Source organism: Clinocottus analis, unplaced genomic scaffold, assembly GCF_023055335.1.
Source record: "Clinocottus analis isolate CAN_PGR_092001 unplaced genomic scaffold, fCliAna1.0.p SCAF_4, whole genome shotgun sequence".
In the NCBI taxonomy this organism is placed as follows: domain Eukaryota; kingdom Metazoa; phylum Chordata; class Actinopteri; order Perciformes; family Cottidae; genus Clinocottus; species Clinocottus analis.
Window position 1 is genome coordinate 20964734 of NW_027176153.1, and position 19327 is coordinate 20984060.

At 41.4% G+C, this 19327-nt stretch overlaps 1 protein-coding gene across 1 annotated transcript; it reads right to left on the reverse strand.

The window, feature by feature from the left end:
- Window positions 1-9187: 9187 nt before the first annotated feature.
- Window positions 9188-17359, reverse strand: nt5dc2 (5'-nucleotidase domain containing 2). The gene is made up of 14 exons (XM_068598644.1): window positions 16888-17359; window positions 14807-14991; window positions 14642-14716; window positions 14508-14563; window positions 13440-13533; window positions 12721-12849; window positions 12049-12109; window positions 11843-11945; window positions 11619-11720; window positions 11459-11540; window positions 11217-11303; window positions 10416-10556; window positions 10184-10248; window positions 9188-9766 (listed from the first exon to the last, which is right to left on the reverse strand). The coding sequence occupies exons 1-14, from the start codon at window positions 17255-17257 to the stop codon at window positions 9505-9507; spliced, it is 1812 nt and encodes a 603-aa protein (XP_068454745.1). The 5' UTR covers window positions 17258-17359; the 3' UTR covers window positions 9188-9504.
- Between the last annotated feature and the right edge of the window lie 1968 nt (window positions 17360-19327).

Sequence of the window (19327 nt, forward strand, 5' to 3'; positions counted from 1 at the left end):
ATGTGCGTCGTAATTTATCACTTCGTGCTTTTAAAAGGAAATCTAATTTTCTATGTGTCAGAGGTTCAACTGTGACACAATGCAACGGGAGGTCCAGGGTATAGAGCTGGCTGTATTCACAGAGAAAACAATAAAACATTTAAGCTTTCTTTATTTAGGCTTATTGATATTTGATTTTTCTCTGTAATGTAAGAGGGGTTTATTATCCCGGCCTTTCTTACTGGGTTCAAAGCTGGGCATAGATGTTTGATTTATGAAGCACTTTTCAAGATAAAGATGAGCCAACGAGACACTGAGAACATCTTTGTTTTTGACTCGTTGTCTGGAACGGGAGGAATCGAGAGCAAAGCGAAGGACAGCGGCGTGTTATCGAGCCCCAAATCGTAATCAATCACTTTCCAACGCCCTCGAAATGTGATTAGTGATGAGTGTTGAACATGAACACACTGTTTCCTGTGATATATCCCAGATCAGAAGGGTGGAAAGCAGTAGGTTGCGTAGCTGTGAGGGTCTCATGTGCTCATGTTAATACTTATAAGGCAGTAAGAACTATTTCACTCAATCTCTCGGACTCATTGAGAGCTCCTTGGAGCAGCAGATCTAAATCTATCATTCATGGTCAATTCCTAGAAAGAAAAAAAATGCCTGTGACTGAACTTATTTCTTCACGTTTCTCAAAGCTCAAACCCATATAAAAATATGTGTTTGTTTGGAGAGGACCTCTACTCTAAAAAAGGGCAGAAGTTGAGCTCGCAGACCCTTAAGGAACCAATTAATCCTTCCACAATATTTAAGCGGCATCGTCGTGAAAACACTGCCTGTGGCCAGTGTGTGTATTGTAAATATTTTCCAGATACTGGGATACAAGGACTGCACATACACCTCGGATATTTGGAAAGGGTGGGTTCACGGTAGAAGGGGTGCCATACAAATATTTGAAGGGAGTGAATATTCAAAGGGTAATTGTGCTTCCAGGCACGTGGAAACAAGCTGAGCCTTATCTCTGCCAGCGTTTCATTTTCATCGCACTTTAACATTTCGGTAGCGGCTGTAAGCGTGCACGGCTGATGTCATTATTCAAAGCTGAAGCGACACGTTTGTTTTGGACAGATTAGGTCATATTGAACAAGGGAAGGTCTCTTCACTTCACTTTGTCATCACTTCAAAAAAGGAAGTTTGATATTATATTTGCTTTCAAATCCACCGTCTTCTTCCGTTTATGTAGAATTTACTTCAGATTTGAACACATACTTGGAGAGGAGACCGCTCTAGTTGGTTGAAAAGACGTTACAGTACAGGTTGTTGACTGTCTGACTGGGAGCAGTGGAGCGAGCCCATTGAACCGGCCTCCTCCCGGTGAGGTCAACGAGCCCCTCGGGCCCCCGGGAGCCGCTCCAAACAGCCTCACTGTGGCCTTTCATAGCCCCTCATTAGAGGAAGAAAAGAGGCGTTGTTGCACCGTCCACCAATCGAACGAGCCCTATCCCGCTTCACCGTCCTCTCTGTTGAGGTTTGGATGCTATTAAGATCCCTCTATTCCCCTCCATTCTTTTCATTTCTTTTGTTGAGAGACAGGCTATGATGAGTAGGTGACACGAGTTTTGTTGATCATTAATTTTTTGAATTACAAATGGAATCATTTAGATTTTTTTTTAGCAATAACCTTAATAATGGAGGGACTTTATTCAGGTATCGGCCTTACAATCAGTGACTGGCAGTAGTTCTTTTTCCAGACAGCTACAGGGATGTTGCTCATTGATCTTTGCTGCAGTAAAATATCTATTTCGGTGAAAGTAGATCCTCAGTAGCCACGCCATCTCTCCGCCGCGTCTCAGGCAGCTCCGTGACGGTCGTTGTCTTCCTGCCAGGTGATCGATAGATGACTCGCCACGACAGAGACACTCAGCTGCCCAAAAGCCCAGACGCTTATTTAAATCCCCTCTGCTTTCAACTGGAGGAAATAGTACATGTGAAGGCTTTTAATTCCACTGACCACGACAAAAGTATAAGTGACAGATTTAATATTACTCGTTTGTGAATTCTACAAACATTCCTAAGTTTACGGTCGGTAAGAAAGTGTGTGTTTTTTTAATGTTTTCATTGTGTTGAAAGGAGTCGGTCTACATGGGAGTGACTCTATTGCAGATTTGTCAACAATGCTCAGGAAAGGCAACGGCGCCCTCTCCTGGACACCGTGTGTAAATCATATGTTATGGACTGATAAAATATATTACATACTGGTCAGATAGACAATTTACTCAAAGGACAAATCTGTCCGCTTGTCTTGTAATTTGCTGAATTATTTAAGCACAAAGGAAAATTAACAGCCGCTAGTTATTATAAAATACAGTAAAGTTGGTATTTTAAGCATTTAATCCAGTTTGTTTTCAAACAATGAGAACAATAAATTGCTCTCTACAATAAGCTTCTGATGACAATATTTTAAGGCAGTATTTTTTTGCACATTATCTTGTTCACGGTATGTTTTTTTTACTTATTATTTAGGTTCCTGGACTGCAGATGTAGTATTTTTATGTTTCTACTAGCTGGCACTGCGAAACATTTCTTTGCTCTGATTCAAATTTTCAACCATATTTCTGCTCCTGAAAGACAAAGTGCATTATTGTCGTCAAATATGCTGAATTAAATTATTGAACATACATGTTTGTATCCATGCATGATCTCATTGCTTTCTTTACAGCTTAAAAGGTCTTGTTCTTTCTGTTTCATCACACAGGCTGGATTGAAGTCATCTTAACCTGACAGTGCGCTCACGCTGTCAGGTTTGACGTCTCTTGTTAGTCTCCAGCTATATACGGTCGACCTCATGGAGTGAATTGTGCGTGTTGTGGGTCAGAGCGTCTGCGTGGGAACAGCAGGTGTCTCTCCGGAAATAGAGGAAAGGTTCTGCTTCAGATTGCGTGTGGTCTCCTCCTGTTTTTATTCTCCATCTATCGGTCACACGGCTCAGTGGTGCAGAGAAGAAGCCATAGGAAATCATTAAAGGGAGGAGCAGCACGCAGCGCTTGTTCTTTACGTTGTGCTTCATCGAGATAACCTTTGCATCATCTGTGAGAAGCATTTGTTCCGCATGATGATTAAATGTTAATTGCAGGGAGTTGGAATAATTCCCGACCCGAGCATTAACTGATACATGTGAGTAAGGAAATCCACTTTGGTTTGAAACAACCATTACATTTATTTTTTTTAAAAAAGTAATCCAATTCAATATTTGCTTTGAAACAAGGGAGCACAGATGGAGAGCAAAGAGGACAAATCGATGGTCGGGTATCATGTCAGTCGTGCTCATACGAACTCTATCATGCACCTGAGTGTGTCTACTCTTACAGCTTTACTCAGCTACTTGGCCTGCCTTTTACCATTTGGCCATTATATATATATACACATGTATATATTACGGTGGACTAATTAATCTTTTTAAGTCCCAGCATGCCCCATTCAGACAATCTTTTGGCATAAAGTACGTCATCTTTCCATTTTTGAACCGAACGACACAGTTTTTGACTGAAACTCCTTCCTAACAGGCCAAGACTTTGTTTTATTGTGATTTTTGTTGCAAATTCCGATTCTTTAGGTCCTAATCTTTCCAAAAAAGTGTCTTATTAACTGCTCGAGGGGGCATTTTGGGGAATCTGGCTCATATCATGCTGGATGTTCATAGTTACGATCAAAATATCTTTTAAAAGTGATTTTTTTTTTTCCAGATATACATTTTCCCCCAAGACTTTGCTAAACAAATACATACAATAAACACAAGTATTGGAATTAATTTGGGGTTCCTACGACAATTCAAACACAGGAGAAAATGAGGTCCGGAGCCAACATTGGTTCCAGAGTTTTCATCGGCTTATCTAAACACTTCTCTCGCTTGTAACTTACACACAACATGAAATAGAGTCACAATGATGTTATGCTGTATCTAATTACAACCTGATTACTGTGGACTAGGTCTATGTGGCACATTGAAAAGAATGTTTTTCGGGATCAGTGGTTTTCCAGTCACCTTAAATCAAGCGAGATGAAGGCGACGAGGGAAAACTTTCCACAAGGTTAATGTGAAATGAAATAGACTCACGGTGCTGCAGCATATGACCAGACACTTTTCTGGATGTTAATAAGGGCTGACATCAAAGTGCGTGCATGTGAGGTAAAGTAAACCAATTCAAATAAAACTGGGTGATTAAGCAGATGCACCCTGGTAGGCATTGAGACGCCTGAATGGGCAACAGTACAAAGGCAACTTGTGATGAACACCGAGAATAAATATAGAAGCCTCACACACAGCGGCAGAGAGTGGGTGACTCACTCAAAGCCCATCAAAGAGACGGTACACTTTCGATCTAATAAGCTGTTTGCAGTGGTCCAGCTGACATCCTCTTCTGAGCAGAGAATGCACACAAATACAGTTTGCGGATGAATAATTCAACAGGGCGGGAAGTGATGCATCCAATTTCTAAAAAAAGACCCTTAAGTATCAACATGAGATTTTAAATATTGTTTGTTTGGCTGTGCCCGCGGGCCGGCTTTATAATTAGGATGTCACCTCGGAAAATCCAACACAGTGACTTTTTAATGGAGGAGAGAAGAAGATGAAGGGAGGGGAGTTTTGGTTGAAAAATAATAATAATGAGCAGAATCTAATTGCTAACAAAATATCACTGCTGTCCAATCATTGCCCTGAATGTTCGCCATTAGTCCGTTTTCTCCAGCTTCACGACGCCTTCATGTGATGGGGGCTTCTCGGCCCCGGCACCTTGACAATGTTAATTACAGCTTTTATTTCAGACAGAGCTGTTATTTACAACAGGGTTCACTAACATATTAGACATCAAACTATAGCGTGAAAGGGCGAGCGGGCCAGAGAGAGAGAGAGAGAGAGAGAGAGAGAGTCAATTGCACATCTTCACAGACCTGCACGGTTGAGGCCGTGCCAAAGGGAAATCCTATGTGCACGATGATGAAAGAGCGACGGGAGTGTCTCAAGAGCAGCCGATGGCCTCGCATAAACCAGCGCATTAATAATCCACGTGAAATCTGGAAACTGAGTGGCTGAAGCCGCTGAGGCTTCCCCGGGTTTCTTTAACATTCAATGGAGGCTTCAAACTACACGGTTCTTTGCACCTATGATAGGCTATCGAGGTGAATGAAGTCACAGGAGTGAAATAAATGGAGGAAACAGAGGAGGCATTTGAGGATGTCAGTCCTAAAAGTAGCCTGAATATCAGAACATGCCCCCACGTCACGTGACTAAGAGTCCAGATGGATTAGCGAATTAGAAGCAGAGGAGTCAATTAAACTTAAAGATCACTCCTGAAAGAGGCTCCAGTGAAGTTACACTCACAGACATTACACATACAGAAAGAAAACTGGCCTTGTCTCTTTTGGTTTGTAGTTTTGTTGCAGAATTTCAACACAGCTTGACTATCATGCTAAAAGCTGAATAACAGCAGTAGCAAAGCTAATGAACGACGATAGGAACTGTATTAGAAAGCTGAAAAACTGAAGCTCAGGTGAGTTAAGATTGAGTCTAACGTTCAGGGGAACTCTTGTTCTGACACATCAGTGTCTGTTTACAGGTCATGGGAGTACAATAAGTGACAAAAGGTTGGACAGAGAAATCTGTGCTAAGTCTTAACTTCCCTCAAGTGATGGCGGCCGAGTTAGTGTGGATGAAGAGTAGAAGTCTGAAGGTGTGGAGTGAGGAAGAAGTGAGCTTACCAGACCTCTTTAGCACACTCCTCATCTCTGGGCTGCGAGCTACCTGCACACCACACCTGAATCTCCAACGAACTGTCAGTGGGAGAGTTGCATAGTGGGTAATGTAGGCGTCAGGTGTGGACAAGAAAGAAGACCGCGTGAGAAAATAGATGATAACTCTGGTTCTCTTTTTTTTTTTTAGACATCTATCGTGACTCCGACAATAGGAATGAAATGCTAAATGTTTTTTTTTAAATGATTTGATATGAACACACAAATAATCTAATCTCATACTAATATTAACATGTAGTTTTACCAGTGTATTTCTGCACCTGTTTTCCTGTTCAATGTGAAATGTGTAAACTTAAATGTGACTGAATGTGATTTGATTGTGTTGCAGTTGTCATTGTTGTAATGAGATCACAATTAACCTTCCAATGTAATATTTATAAATATCCTCACTGCATAACCACTATTGTTCATTCACTCATCACAAGAACAATGTGTGCTAATGCTGAGTCCTTTTCTGCGGGGCACAGTGTGGGTCTGCACACTGTTAGGATCCAAATAAGAAGTTTATTTATTTCTCTTTTTCTGTCTTTTCAAGGCAACGTTTTCGATCCACAAGCTCTTCCTCGGGCAAGTCCCTCTGTCTGATGGCGATTTTGAACCTGAATCATTACAAACTAATTGCGTATAGATCTGATTAATGATTACACAAGAGTGAATTCAAACTGCCCCACTCCATAACATTGGCAGGGGATAATTAGCGTCCGCCTCGAGGCCTCCCTCCCCTGCTCGTCCTCCCAAACTCTGTGTCTTATAGCCCGAGCTAAGATTTCCAACCCACCGAGCCGCCGAGCCCATCTGCTATGTCTTTGTTGCTCGGGCCAGAAGGAGTACAAACCTCATGAATGAACAAAGACGCTGTCGTTGTATAACCATTTCGCGGTAAAACAAGACAAACAATGCAAGTTTGTGTTTTCCATGCATTACTATTTTGTCTTTTTTGAGCTTCAGGATGAAGGAATATCGTCCGCTAACAACAGGGGCATGTTCCTACACTGAGCAAAGGTCCCCGTGACGTTCAATAATAGACGAGGCTGCTGTGTGGAGGGACTGGATGCCAAGAGCACACAAACCTCGGAGTGCGCATCGGGACACACACGGGAGGCACTCAACTGGAAGCGTAGAGATATGAAGACAGGGAGGGGTGAACATGGGAAGGAATTGGGAGATTTAAAAGGTGAGGGATTGAAGGAGCGAGTGTGGAGGATGGAAAAGCGAAAGGGACAGAAGGATAAAAGGAAGAGGATGAGGAAATGGAACTGCAAAAAGGATGGAGCGCTGCAGCAGGAGGAATCCACGATGGAGGCACTGAAGCATGAAGGGTTGCATAGACAGGATGAGTAAAGGAGGGACTGGTTTCAGAAAACTAAAATCTGTGTCATCACTTTAGGGACTGCTCTATACAAGTTTCTCTGTCAATTCAAATGTATATATAATGCATGTGTTGAATATATTCATTTGTGTTTCAGTACATTGAGGCTTTCTAGGCTTCCTTGCCAAGTAACACATTAAAAGAGGTCAGCACATTATGAACATGGTTCGACCTGGCAGCCTCAGAGGCTTACTCACTGGAGGCAGGCGGCCATGAAATAGACTGAAACATCAGTCAGCCTTCCAGAAAATGCAAAGAAATACAAAGCAGTGCAGGAAAAAAACAATATCTTATTTGTTTTTATGGTGTGTTTAAATTCAAAATGATGTTAAATGATTACAACCCACCAGAATGCATATTACCACGTGTCTCGTGTGTCCCGTCGGCTGCTGTACTCCTGCAATGTCCCCACTTCGGGACTAATAAAGGAATATCTTATCTTATCTTATTTGACAAACATCTGCAGTGACGCCTGATGGAAAACGAAACCGGAGTATGTTTGCTTTCTGTTCAGATACGTTCCCGTTACACCAATAACTTCTCACTAAACATTGAGCAAATGGAAAACAGGCTAAATAAGACACATCCAAACTTCTCACAGCACATGCAACAATGATGTCAGCGAGAAGTCGATATGTATTTGATTTTTTTTTTTACATTATTTTGCCTCAATGTAAAACAATATTCCTTGGCACGTCACAGTCAGACAGTGAGCGTCCACGCGGCGATGCTGCCACAACCCCAGTAACTCCTGCACGGGACAGCTCTGCTGAACTTCCCCCTCGCTCCTGCAGCTCGTTGAATGAACCCGCGGCTGTTGCAGACACGCGACACACCGCTTAACAAGAACAGTTAGCACGTGAGCATGAGGTCACAGCCCCGCTGAGAGAGAGAGAGAGAGAGAGAGAGAGAGAGAGAGAGAGAGAGCGAGAGAGAGAACCGTACCTGTGCTGCTGTCTTCAGGCGGGCGGCTGAGAGTGAATGAGTTTGAGATGCGGAGTAGAGGCGCGATGAATGGAGGCTGCGCTGCCTAGCAACCGCGCAACCAATCAAATAAATTGAAGACAATTTTACAGATTTGACTCCGCGCACAACTCACTAATGTCATTTATTTGATACGTGCATAATTATGAGATCAAAAGTCAGACTTATGAGATAATAAAGACGACATTATAATATAAAAAGTCATTGTAAGATAGTCATAATTGTGAGAAAAAAAAGTCATAAGTCATGAGATAAAAAAAAAAAAAATCGAAATTTTGGAGATAAAAAGTCATGAGATTAAACAAGACATAATTATGAGATGAAGTTTAAATTATGAGATAAAAAGTTAAAATGATAGTAAGTGCACATGCGCTGCTTGTCTTCACGTCTCTTCATCCCCTCACAGGTCTAAACATGCAAACTATGCAAGCTAACTATTGACGTTTTAGCTCAACAAATAGTATTCCTTTTAATGTAGCTAATGTCAATGTTGCTGTGTTTCTCAAAGGGGGCGACCACAGACTGCAATTAACCTTTTAATCAAGAAGTGATGTCATCACAGCCATGATGTCCTACTAACGCTAATGCAGTGTGTTGTAAAGTAACACACATAATGTAACTGTGCACCAGGTTGTCCTCTGGCGTCTCCATATATTTAGGTAGTTGAGGAAGAAATAAATCCTTTGAACAAGAAAGAATAAAATAAATTAACCATGCGTCGGCCAAGAAGAAAATCTAAACAACCATGTGACACTTCAACAACGTTGTCAGTCAATCATGCCAACCATAAATTTAGTCATTCAAGAGATATAAAAATATATTCCAAAGGGTTCTATACAGGGTTTCTTACACTTGGATTTAAATGTGAGGTGTTGAATCCTGGTTAAAGATATTTCTTTGAGAGATAATGAGCTTCTAGAGACGACAAATTCCAAAAACCTGTGCAGTTAGGGAGGGCGAGTCACCTACCGATGTCTTATTCTGAACTGTTATAGCTTTTGTATTATTGCATACCTTTGCAACGTGGTAAATAAGGGAACACAATTCAGATTTTATTTCTTTATTAGTTGCATTTGTGCGTTTGTGGCTGCATATTGTTCATCATTGTCATATCACCGTCATTCAAGCAGCAACCAGAGTATCTGGCAATCTTGAATCGTTTGCTCACAGGACAGGAGGCGAAAACTACAGCACCTTCCAGCGAGGCCGCTGGAGACCTGTGGGTCGGTATAGTAACGCTTTGCCCTGTGAGCAGCGAGTAGTGCGGGCACCTTCTTGACTATAAAGAAGCCAGGCATTATAAAAAGACATTAAAAAGAAAGAAATGTCCACCGGGTCACCGAAGGAGAACGCAGACCTCCTCATCGTATGTGAGACATCTCCTCCAGATGCGGGGTTTTCATGCAGCCAGTGCAAAGCTGGTCCATCCACAGAGGAGCCTCGTGCTGCAGAGGCGTGCGGCGGGGGTAGAAGGTGTAGTTCGGGTCATAATTTAAAAGACAGCTGACGGAGGCCATGTAGATGTCGGAGAAACGAGAGAGTCGTCTGGAGAAGTAAGTGGGGTTGTGACACGTGCGGAAGATGCTGCCGAACTGAGGGTTGAACACGTTCTTTGTCATCACCCTGCGACATAATAGATTAGAGGTACATGTTAATATGATCTAAGCATGTAGCAATTCATACATGTAGTGGTGGAAGTAGAGTACTTCGCTAACTTAAAACTACATAATTCCGCGTGAACGTCTCGCACTTCCAATTAAGCACGTTTAAGTAATTATCTAAAATAAAAGTCAGCTATTAACAGGCAGAATGCCATCCATATAGATTAATTTTGTATTTATTGACTGGAATAATAAAGACGGCTATGAATCTAGATGAGGCGGAGCTCCCACTTTATATCCATTTACATACCTTATTTTACAATACAACAGTGTCATATTTTACATTCTCTAAGTAACAAGTGCTTCTATAAATGCACCATGGTATGAACATGATAAAAAGTAGGGGCATGAAACTGAACGATGGATTAACGGCACCCACTTGAGCTCTTCTCTCTCAAGCTGCCATTCTTCAAAAACCAGTTTGGACTGTGGATCCCGATGAGTCTAAGAAAAGAAAGAAAACATCACGATGAGGCAATTTGAGGCTTAAGAAACAGGACCAGCTGCTCGCCATGTAAACATCCCTCTTCTTTTAACCCTGAACACATTTGGAGGCACGTCAATGCTGATGTTTGTCAAAACAAAATGTAAAAGCTTCATATACTTCTCACCTGCAGGCGTTCCATCAGGCCGGTCAAAGCCTGCAGCCAGGTGAGGCTCACGGTGTACCGGTTGTTGCTCACCACTTTGGTTTCGGGCTCCAGCTCAGGCACTATGGCTGCTGTACGCCAGCCATGACGCAACATCAGGTCCTGCAAGTCAAACCGCTTTGGTCAAACTCCAACCTGCACAGTGATGCATCTTAGAGCGAAGCCTTCGCCCTTCAAGCCACTCGTTCACGCAACTTGTTTCGTCACCAGACGTTTTTAGCTTTGTCCTTTCTCAAAGTCTTTGTTTTAAGAGTGAATCAGTGGCTTCCAGTTGGGTACAGAGTAGATTTTAAAAGTGTTGCTACTTGTTTGTAAATCAATTTGCACACATTTCTGATCAGCATGTAGGTGGTAGTGCCTCAAGTCAAAACCAAAAGGGTTTACAATACTCTGCTGCACACAAATAAGTCAAATAGCAACCCAATTTTAGCCTTTTTCAGATCTAACGAATGAATTAAAATCTAAATGCTAAATATATATATTTCTGGTAATGAGTTCTTATACCCTTTAAAGCAATGCCATTGATTCTACATTCATATAAATCAGTCTGTGCTGCCATCTGGTGTTTGAAATGTTCACTTTTCTGCCCCACCCAGATGTTACACTGGAGACTTTCAGAATTGTGCAATAGGTGGAGACAGTGGGTCGTTCTGAATGCATGAGGTATATAATGTGAATTAATACAAGGGAAAATAAAGTCAATATTTGAGTTATCCAGTGGATCCTCAATGCAGCGATTCAGCTGCATGATTTGAAACTTACAGCCAAGTCACTATAAAGATGGTCTCCAAAGTAAAGAACCCGTGAACCTCGCCAGCCCGTCAGTCTGAGAAAGTCAAACAGGTTTCCCTGAAAACACAAAAGAACCACATTCCATTTTCTTTGGTTCATTAAAGACACAGAGTTCAAAACATTTACAAAAATGTAGGTAACGCAGCTCCTGAATAGAGAGAAAAATAAACAACGCTTAGAGGATCAGGCAGTCAGCCTAAAGCTGTACAGACCTGTTTGTAGATCTGTCCTTTGTCCAAACTGTTTATCTTTTCCCACTGAAGGTCTCCCTTACTATCCAAGCGCCGGAATGGTCTGCAAGAGTAAACACTTTAGGAACATTTCTGAACAAGATGATTAACGTTCCCAGCTTTCTCCAAAACATTTACTTACTTGATACAATCAGTGAAGAAGTGCGGTTTGTCTGCCTGGACTATGACCACGTCAAAGAAGTCTCTCCAGTTCTTTCCCACCATGTAAGTCATTCCTTTATCCCTGCGCACAGGAAAAGAAAAGAAAAAACACACAAACCCATTAGAATAACAGATTGCAACAGAACGGTTTACAGTCATTATGGGTCAGAGTGCACTCGTCGCTGGCGGACGGTGTCCACTTACACAAAGCTGAAGGGACTGTTGGTAATGAGGAATAGTTTCTTTCCATGACTGACCAAGCGATGCAAAACAGCATCAGTCTCGTCGCCTCTCAGAATGAACTTATCTATGGAGAGAAAGAAGATCGCACAAAACTTCCCTTGTAATCTTTTTTTTTTTTGTGCAGTAATGTGCTGCCTTGATACAGACGAATGAAAAATATATCTTACCAAGATCTTCCATGACCCATTTGTACATGTAGCCTTTCAGGTGAACCATGCCAATTGCCTCCTGAGGATTAAATGAAAGTTACATAAGGGCCCACAGACCTTCATAACAGATCTACAAATGTTATGGTACTTTTCTGAACTAGCAGGAGTTGTTTTTTATTTCTCTGAACTAAATCACTCGGAAAGAAATGGCACAATGTACGGAAATTATGAAGTTACGACCAGGAACTTTCTTTTTGTGTTGATTTTGGCGACCATGCGGAGCAGAGAGGCCCTGCTCTTAGCCGGCGGAGGAGCCGCTGCAATAGCCAATCTTCTCCTTTGGTTATGCAAGTCATATGAAATTGGGACCATTTCCTAACCGCTTAAAAACTGACATTTTGCACGACTGTTTATTTTTCTTCTCCAAGCAGATGTGGTGCTAACTGTACTCGTGCCCTGTAACAGGAAACCCTGGCATCACGGGACCAAGAGAAAGCGGTTATTGTCCTTTGTTCTACCCATGAGAGTCCTTTACAAACTGTTACTGAACTCAGCAGATTCCTGCACCTCCAGCTGAAGAATCACAGTGTGTGAAAACAGTCAAATACACAGAGTCAGTATACTTCTCAGTATAAGCCAAAGGGGGGGGGGACAACTTGAAACCTAGTATGTATCATTTAATATACTGACCGAGATGTCCTTGAAGAGGTGAACTGGATCGTATTCGATGCCGTTGGTGATGAAAAAATCATTTACTGCGGCCAAGAGAGTCATCTCAGGAATGGAGAAGATGTCCATGAACTGCTTAAGCTTTGGTCCCTGTGATAGAAAACATACATAAATGCTTGATGATAACTTGGGTTGCAGTAAATGTTGTGTGAACTTGTAAAATGAACACTTCCTAATCACATATGGAATCATTTTCACTACACCAAATACCAAAACTATTTTTTGATAGGAATGTTTCAAAGAGAATTAGAAGAGGGAGAGGCATACTTCCCGCTGCACTTAAGGACCCAATAGATCAAAAACTATTGTTCAAGTTGCTCCCAATTAGCCACAAAGTCAAGTTAACCTTTGTGGCAGTCAGACTCAAAAGGATTTCTACTTTTCATGACCGAGTGCAGCATTGAAAAAAAGAAAGAAATCCTAACTAAAAACAAATTACTTTGGTGGACACAGAGTTCTTACTTTTTAGGGAGTGGACCGCTGCCTTGCAGCTGACGTCAAAGTAACAAATGAGATTACAAAATGTAACATCATGGTTTATGTAACAGTGAACACGCTAAGCCAGATGCTTTAAATATCTGAAGACAGATTTAATCCTGTTTGAAAGTGGCACGATGAGATTATATCAGATGCATCGCGCACCCAAATTTAAGAAGAGCCTTTTTTTTTTTTAAACTCACCTTGCCATAGAAGCCGCTGTCCTGCTCCAGCGGGACATGGAACGTCCCCCCATAGAGCTCACGGACCTCCTCGTCCGGCACCGGGCTCATTCCCCTGGGAACACAAAACAAATTGTAGTGTCCAAAACTTGTAGCAGAGTGTACACCTGGAGTTGACACACGTTTCTGGTCCTATGCACATAGCTCACATCGACACCGCTCACAGATGAAAGCAAAAAGTGTTTTAATAATCCAATTTCCTTCGGACAAGTTGGTGAAAACAACTTCCCCTTCTTCCTAAAAAGTATCGCAGTTTGGACATGCTCATAAAAAAGTCCTAAACTGAATTCACAATTAATTCTGTAACATAATCTACATAACCCGGTCAGAAAACTGTGCATCTTCACTTTGCTCCAGATACAGCCAACAGCCGCAAATAACTGTCGTAAATATGTGACTAGAGTGATGGCGGTTTCGAATTTAAGTGTATTTATTACAATGACGTCTTTGTAACGTTCAAGTTAGACGCATGACTGCTTGAAACATGTAAATGCAAATAAATATTGTACTGCAAATTGAAATTGGCCCACACACACACACACACACACACACACACACACACTTTGCCAGCAGCAGTAGAAATGTAGATTAGTAACTAAGACAGGGGTCAAACACATTTTGACCAATGGATTGCTATGACTTTAAACCATATTTCCATGACCAAACATTGTGTCAAATGTAGTATTTAAACTAACAATGATAATTCCAAAGCGTACAGTACAACTTAAATGAATGAGAGACAATAGTTTGATTAATAGAATAAACATTTAAATAGATGCCTGCATGTTTGCCTGCTTATATTTTTCTTTTAAAAGTATGTTAATTATTTCAAACTCAGCGTAAATGAACGTCATGAACATTTGAATGTAAATGAACATGAATGTAACATATTTCAAGGACCTTTCCAGGCCTGAAAATAACAATTTTAAAATTGCGTGACCTTTTCCAGGTTTAGCATGACCGTAAGAACCCTGCTAAGAGACAACGTGGTGTAAGTGTTAGTTAAGATACACAGCATCGACGGCTCACCGATACACCGTTCCTGGCTGAATGTAATGGAAGGCATCTATCTTCATCAAAAGACCCTACAGAGGTAAACAAAATATTTATTAGTACGGAGTAATTTGCACATTTCTTCCCATTTGTGAGTTAAAATTATGTACCTTTTGAATGTCATAGTGCAGACCTCGAACGGTAAAGTTGGGAATGTAATCATACATGTGGATGCCTTCAGGATACTGTCAAGCAGGAAGACAAATATTTTATTAACCTGAAACTAAAAGCGATTGTAATGCCAATATACTCGATGCAGAGACTGTAAAACGCACCTTAAAATGTTCGATTAGGAAGGTTCTAGCTTTATTGTAGATCAATATGTTGAGGGCACTCGAGTACATGGCCAAAGTGTAGTCATAGTCAAAACCGTAAATGTCCACTTCTGCCAGGTCGACCTCGTTGTTAGCGTAGATGGTGGAGGAGTTGAGGAGGTTACACGCACCTGGTGGGATCAAGTCTGAGAGCAGATGGGGAACACTTATTTAATGAATCCAGTCACAGTAGAAAGAAACCAATGAAGCAACAAAAAAAAAGGGCACAAAAAAACACCAGCACCTTTTTTCATTTGAGGATGGGTAGGATTAGGCAATTCAGTGTTAAAAAACAAAGTATTCTCTTGCATTATGAAACCAGCTGACTGTGGACATCTGCAGAGACAGAAGCAGTAATTCCACTGCTGTGTTCAATCTAGTGAGGCTGGCAAGCTCATTGGACATTGCGTAATGTGTACTTCTTGGATGCCAACTGTCTCTTGACAGAACTAAGTCCACCTCCTCAACCCAAAAAAATATAACTTTATAACAGTCTGTACAGATTAAATGTAGTATTATATTTAATGTATGGCATAGTTGTTTTTTCCCCCCTACCTCTTGTAATGTTGGTTATTTTAATGTATTTAATGAGTTTCGCTTGCAATGTTTGCACATATTGATAAAAACAACAGCCATGCAGCCAACGCATGGGCACGTGCATACACACACAAACATTTTACAATATGTTCCTGAGGCAGCCTCTAATACCCTTTGCTTCAATATGAGCACAGGACTAGGTCACTGCAAAGAGGTCTGCAGCTGGGCAGCAGACACAGAAACTGTCAGGAAGTAACTTTTTCAGTGACATCTTGTGTAATCTTTAAAAGGCAGATGAACTGTCAGCGTTTAGTCAACACCCATAGGTACTACCGCCTGCTCTCGTCTACATTCATGGCGAGGCACAGTTCATCTCGGATTACCCTATTATCTTTAGAATTCATGCTTCTCCCTGGCTGAGAGACATATGCTCTATACATACATTACAGAAGGACTTTACATTGTGTGTGGGGGTCAGACACGCCCAATGCCCTTTCAGAGCAGCCATTTTGACACGCAATTGCAGGGTAAACACAGGTGAGACATCGGATGAAGGTCCCATTTCATTTAGTGCCACTGCAATTACAGTGAGCCAGCGTGCGCAGTACCAGGGACCCTGCACATCTAAATGGAACAGGGCCATAATTAATTGCTTTAATCCCACCTGCAATTAACATGTCAAAATGGCTGTTGTGAAAAGTTTTTAATGGCGATGTTAATAGCACACGGGAAAAGTTTGCCATCAGGGCTTTCAGCCAGAAAAAGAGTTTATTTCAACCCAAACCTTGCACTCTTTCTAAACCTAAACAAGGTGTGTTGTCTAACCCAAAAACAAACTCCCAGCGTGTGCATATTTATAAACCGAATATGTATAGTTCAAAGTGAACTAATAATGCTTAATTTTCTATTTTTTTAATAAGTTAACCATTTTTTATTTTTAAAATGTATACATTTTATTCCAAGTGTACATATGACTGGTCGGCTCCTCCATAAACTCGTCACTCTTTGCTAAAAAAACAAAGTACCAACGACATTAAAATACCATTATGACAATAACCTAATGCTAAAGTTGGCTCGTATTTCTCGAATTTGGTCAACTTGGCAAGATATTCACAGACGTGTCAAATATTTTCAACTTTACAGAACTTATTCCTTATACGTTTGAGGGGCTGTTTTCGCATACACACGCAGAAAATGCGGAACTGAGGGCAACTGGTTGCCAACTAATTTTACTTTAAAGAGCATACTGATGTTTAAACTTTCTAAAAAAAAAACAACCCGCATTTGTCCACAAGGAAACCTAGCACCACGGGCGTGCCATCTGTCAGAGTTCGTCTGAAAGAGGATGAAAAACAATCCCCCGCGTCAACAACATGTCTTCACTAATGGCTGCAGCGCGAGGAGCCTTGGTGACGTGGATGTGCTACAGTTGGTCTTTTTTCTTTTGGGGGGGGGCGGGGGGTTGAGGTGGTCTTGGGGACATTGGGGACCCCCCTCTTGCTTACCGTGAACCAGCCGCTTGGTGTCATTGTACCGAGCCCACAGGAAGGCCGCCTGATTCATCGGAGCTGCGGTGGAGGTGAACAACCGTTTCTTGACTCCGGGCACACCCGCGGGCTCCTTGGCCCGCTTCTTGTCCCCGGTCTTGCCTTTTTGAGGAGACTCCTTGGAGAGGTGCACGTCGCCATTCGGCCCGTCAGAGTCCGCGCTGCAGCAGCTTTGTTCTTTATTTTCGCCGCCTTGCGTTGTGGCTGTCAACAGCCTGCATGTTGTCGAAAGTCTGTTCACTTTTGGGGTCCGCGCGAGCGGAGGAGTCCCGTGTCCTCGAGTCCACAGCGTGCGTGTCACCGCAGCGCCCACCGCCTTGAACGACATTTGTCTCTGCAAATTGTCACCACGTACGTTTTCAAAAAGCCGCGTCCGTCGCGAGCTTTGCACGAGAAAACAGATCAAAACAACACTTCGTCTTTAATTTAACACGAGCCCTCCCCTAAAAATGACCCATGTCCCGGATAAACACGCCCCCTTTTTAAAAAGGGGCGGGTCTTCAGGCCCTGCAGCTAATCATAAACAGCCGGCGCAAACCAACAACCATCTTCCCTTGTATACACGTCTACACAAGCCTGAACAACAATGTCGTTGAAAAACCATCGCCGTGACTGAATATCGTGTGAATTAGCTTAGAGTTTGATGTCAATTCAAACCAGATTGCCTTTTTAGTTTAAAGGGTATGATTTAAATGTTGTATATATATTTTCTTGTCATTATCTACCCAATATCTTCCTCATCGCCAGTGTTGGCGAAGAGGAAGATCTTCGCCAACAACATTTTGTAAAATGAAACATGTTTAATGAAAGTCAAGAGGTAAAAATGACAAACCAAAGTATGGTTTGTCATTTTGGCGTTGATTGTAAATATATATATATATATATATATATATATATATATATATATATATATATATATATATATATATATATATATATATATGGAAAACAGTGTTTTTTCATTTATTTCAATTGGATTGCAAACTTAAAATATACAAATAGAATAAGTTTAAGGAAAGATTGGTGAACTTATTTGCTCCTATTTATTTCAATGTATGTATTTCAAATAAAGATCATAATGAAAATGACAGTATAATGATAATGGTGATATTATGTATAATATAAGTGCAAAGGGTTATAGGGAAAATAAAAAACTCATTCGTGCCAACAAAGCTTTTATATGATTTGATTTTATTTTAGACAGAGATATTACACAAAGTAAGACGGGGACAAACACAAAGGGGACATCAGAACAGGAAGGGCAATAACAGATCATTACAACAATAATAATCACCAAAAAACACATACAACCCCCCCCCCCACCCACCCACCCCACACACACACACACACACACAAAAAAAAATAAAAATAGCTTTCTTTCATCTGCCATTATTGAGGTTCGGCCATGAACACTTCCTTATCTTTTTCGTGGATCTTTGGCCAAGCAAGAGGGTTTCCTCCTGCTGCGGTTTTTAAGGAAGTAACTCTACCCCCTCTGCCATCGACCCTGCTGAGACTTCAGCTCCCGCTCTGTCTCCCTCAGAACGACCACAAGTTTGAGACTCTCAGATCTCTTCTCGTTCAGATGGGCCTGAAAGGACGTATTAGATCCCTGGAGAGCGGCATTCTGCTGCTGCAAGAGGAGGCCTCTTGCAAGGACAATGTGCATCGGTGCACATTGTCCTTGCAAGAGGAGGCCTCTTGCATGACATGGACGACGCTCTTTTGGAGGAGGCCTCTTGCATTGTCCTGTAGGTTTGTGGTTATAATCTGGGCAGCGATGATTTCAGCCAACTCCACCTTCCTGGCATCTTCCCATAGTCTTCTTATCGTCTCCTCGTTCTAGAAGAGCGTCCTCCGTCTCTCTCACTTTCACGCCCTGCTCCAGAGTTTCACCCTTCTGGAAAGCCTTTTAATCAACTATCCCCAGCCTTCTTATACAAATTAAATACTGATTAATCAATAATAATAATAATAATAATAATAATAATAATAATAATTCCCTATTGACATACATAGAAATACATAACAGAATGTTGTACTAAATTGTTCCAAAGGAAATATAATAGCAAAACAAAGTGGTGGAGCTTTAAACTGTGTCGTGTATTTCAAGTGTTTTTTGTATGATCATTTTATCTTGTGTGAAGTTTCTTTGAGTATCATGAAATATCTACCAAATTTAGTTTCTTTTGAGCATCAACTTGAACATTTTCACCCTGTCTCGCTCAAAACTTACACATTCATTCAGGTTCCTAGAATATATTGCGTTCAATGGATAAAGTTATTGTTTACAGTGAATGTGTCCACCGGTAAGAAGTACTGCAAATTCACAATAAAAAGATGACTGTGAGTGTCTTACGTTCTTCATAATTATCTTTGATTCTCATCTGTGTTAATA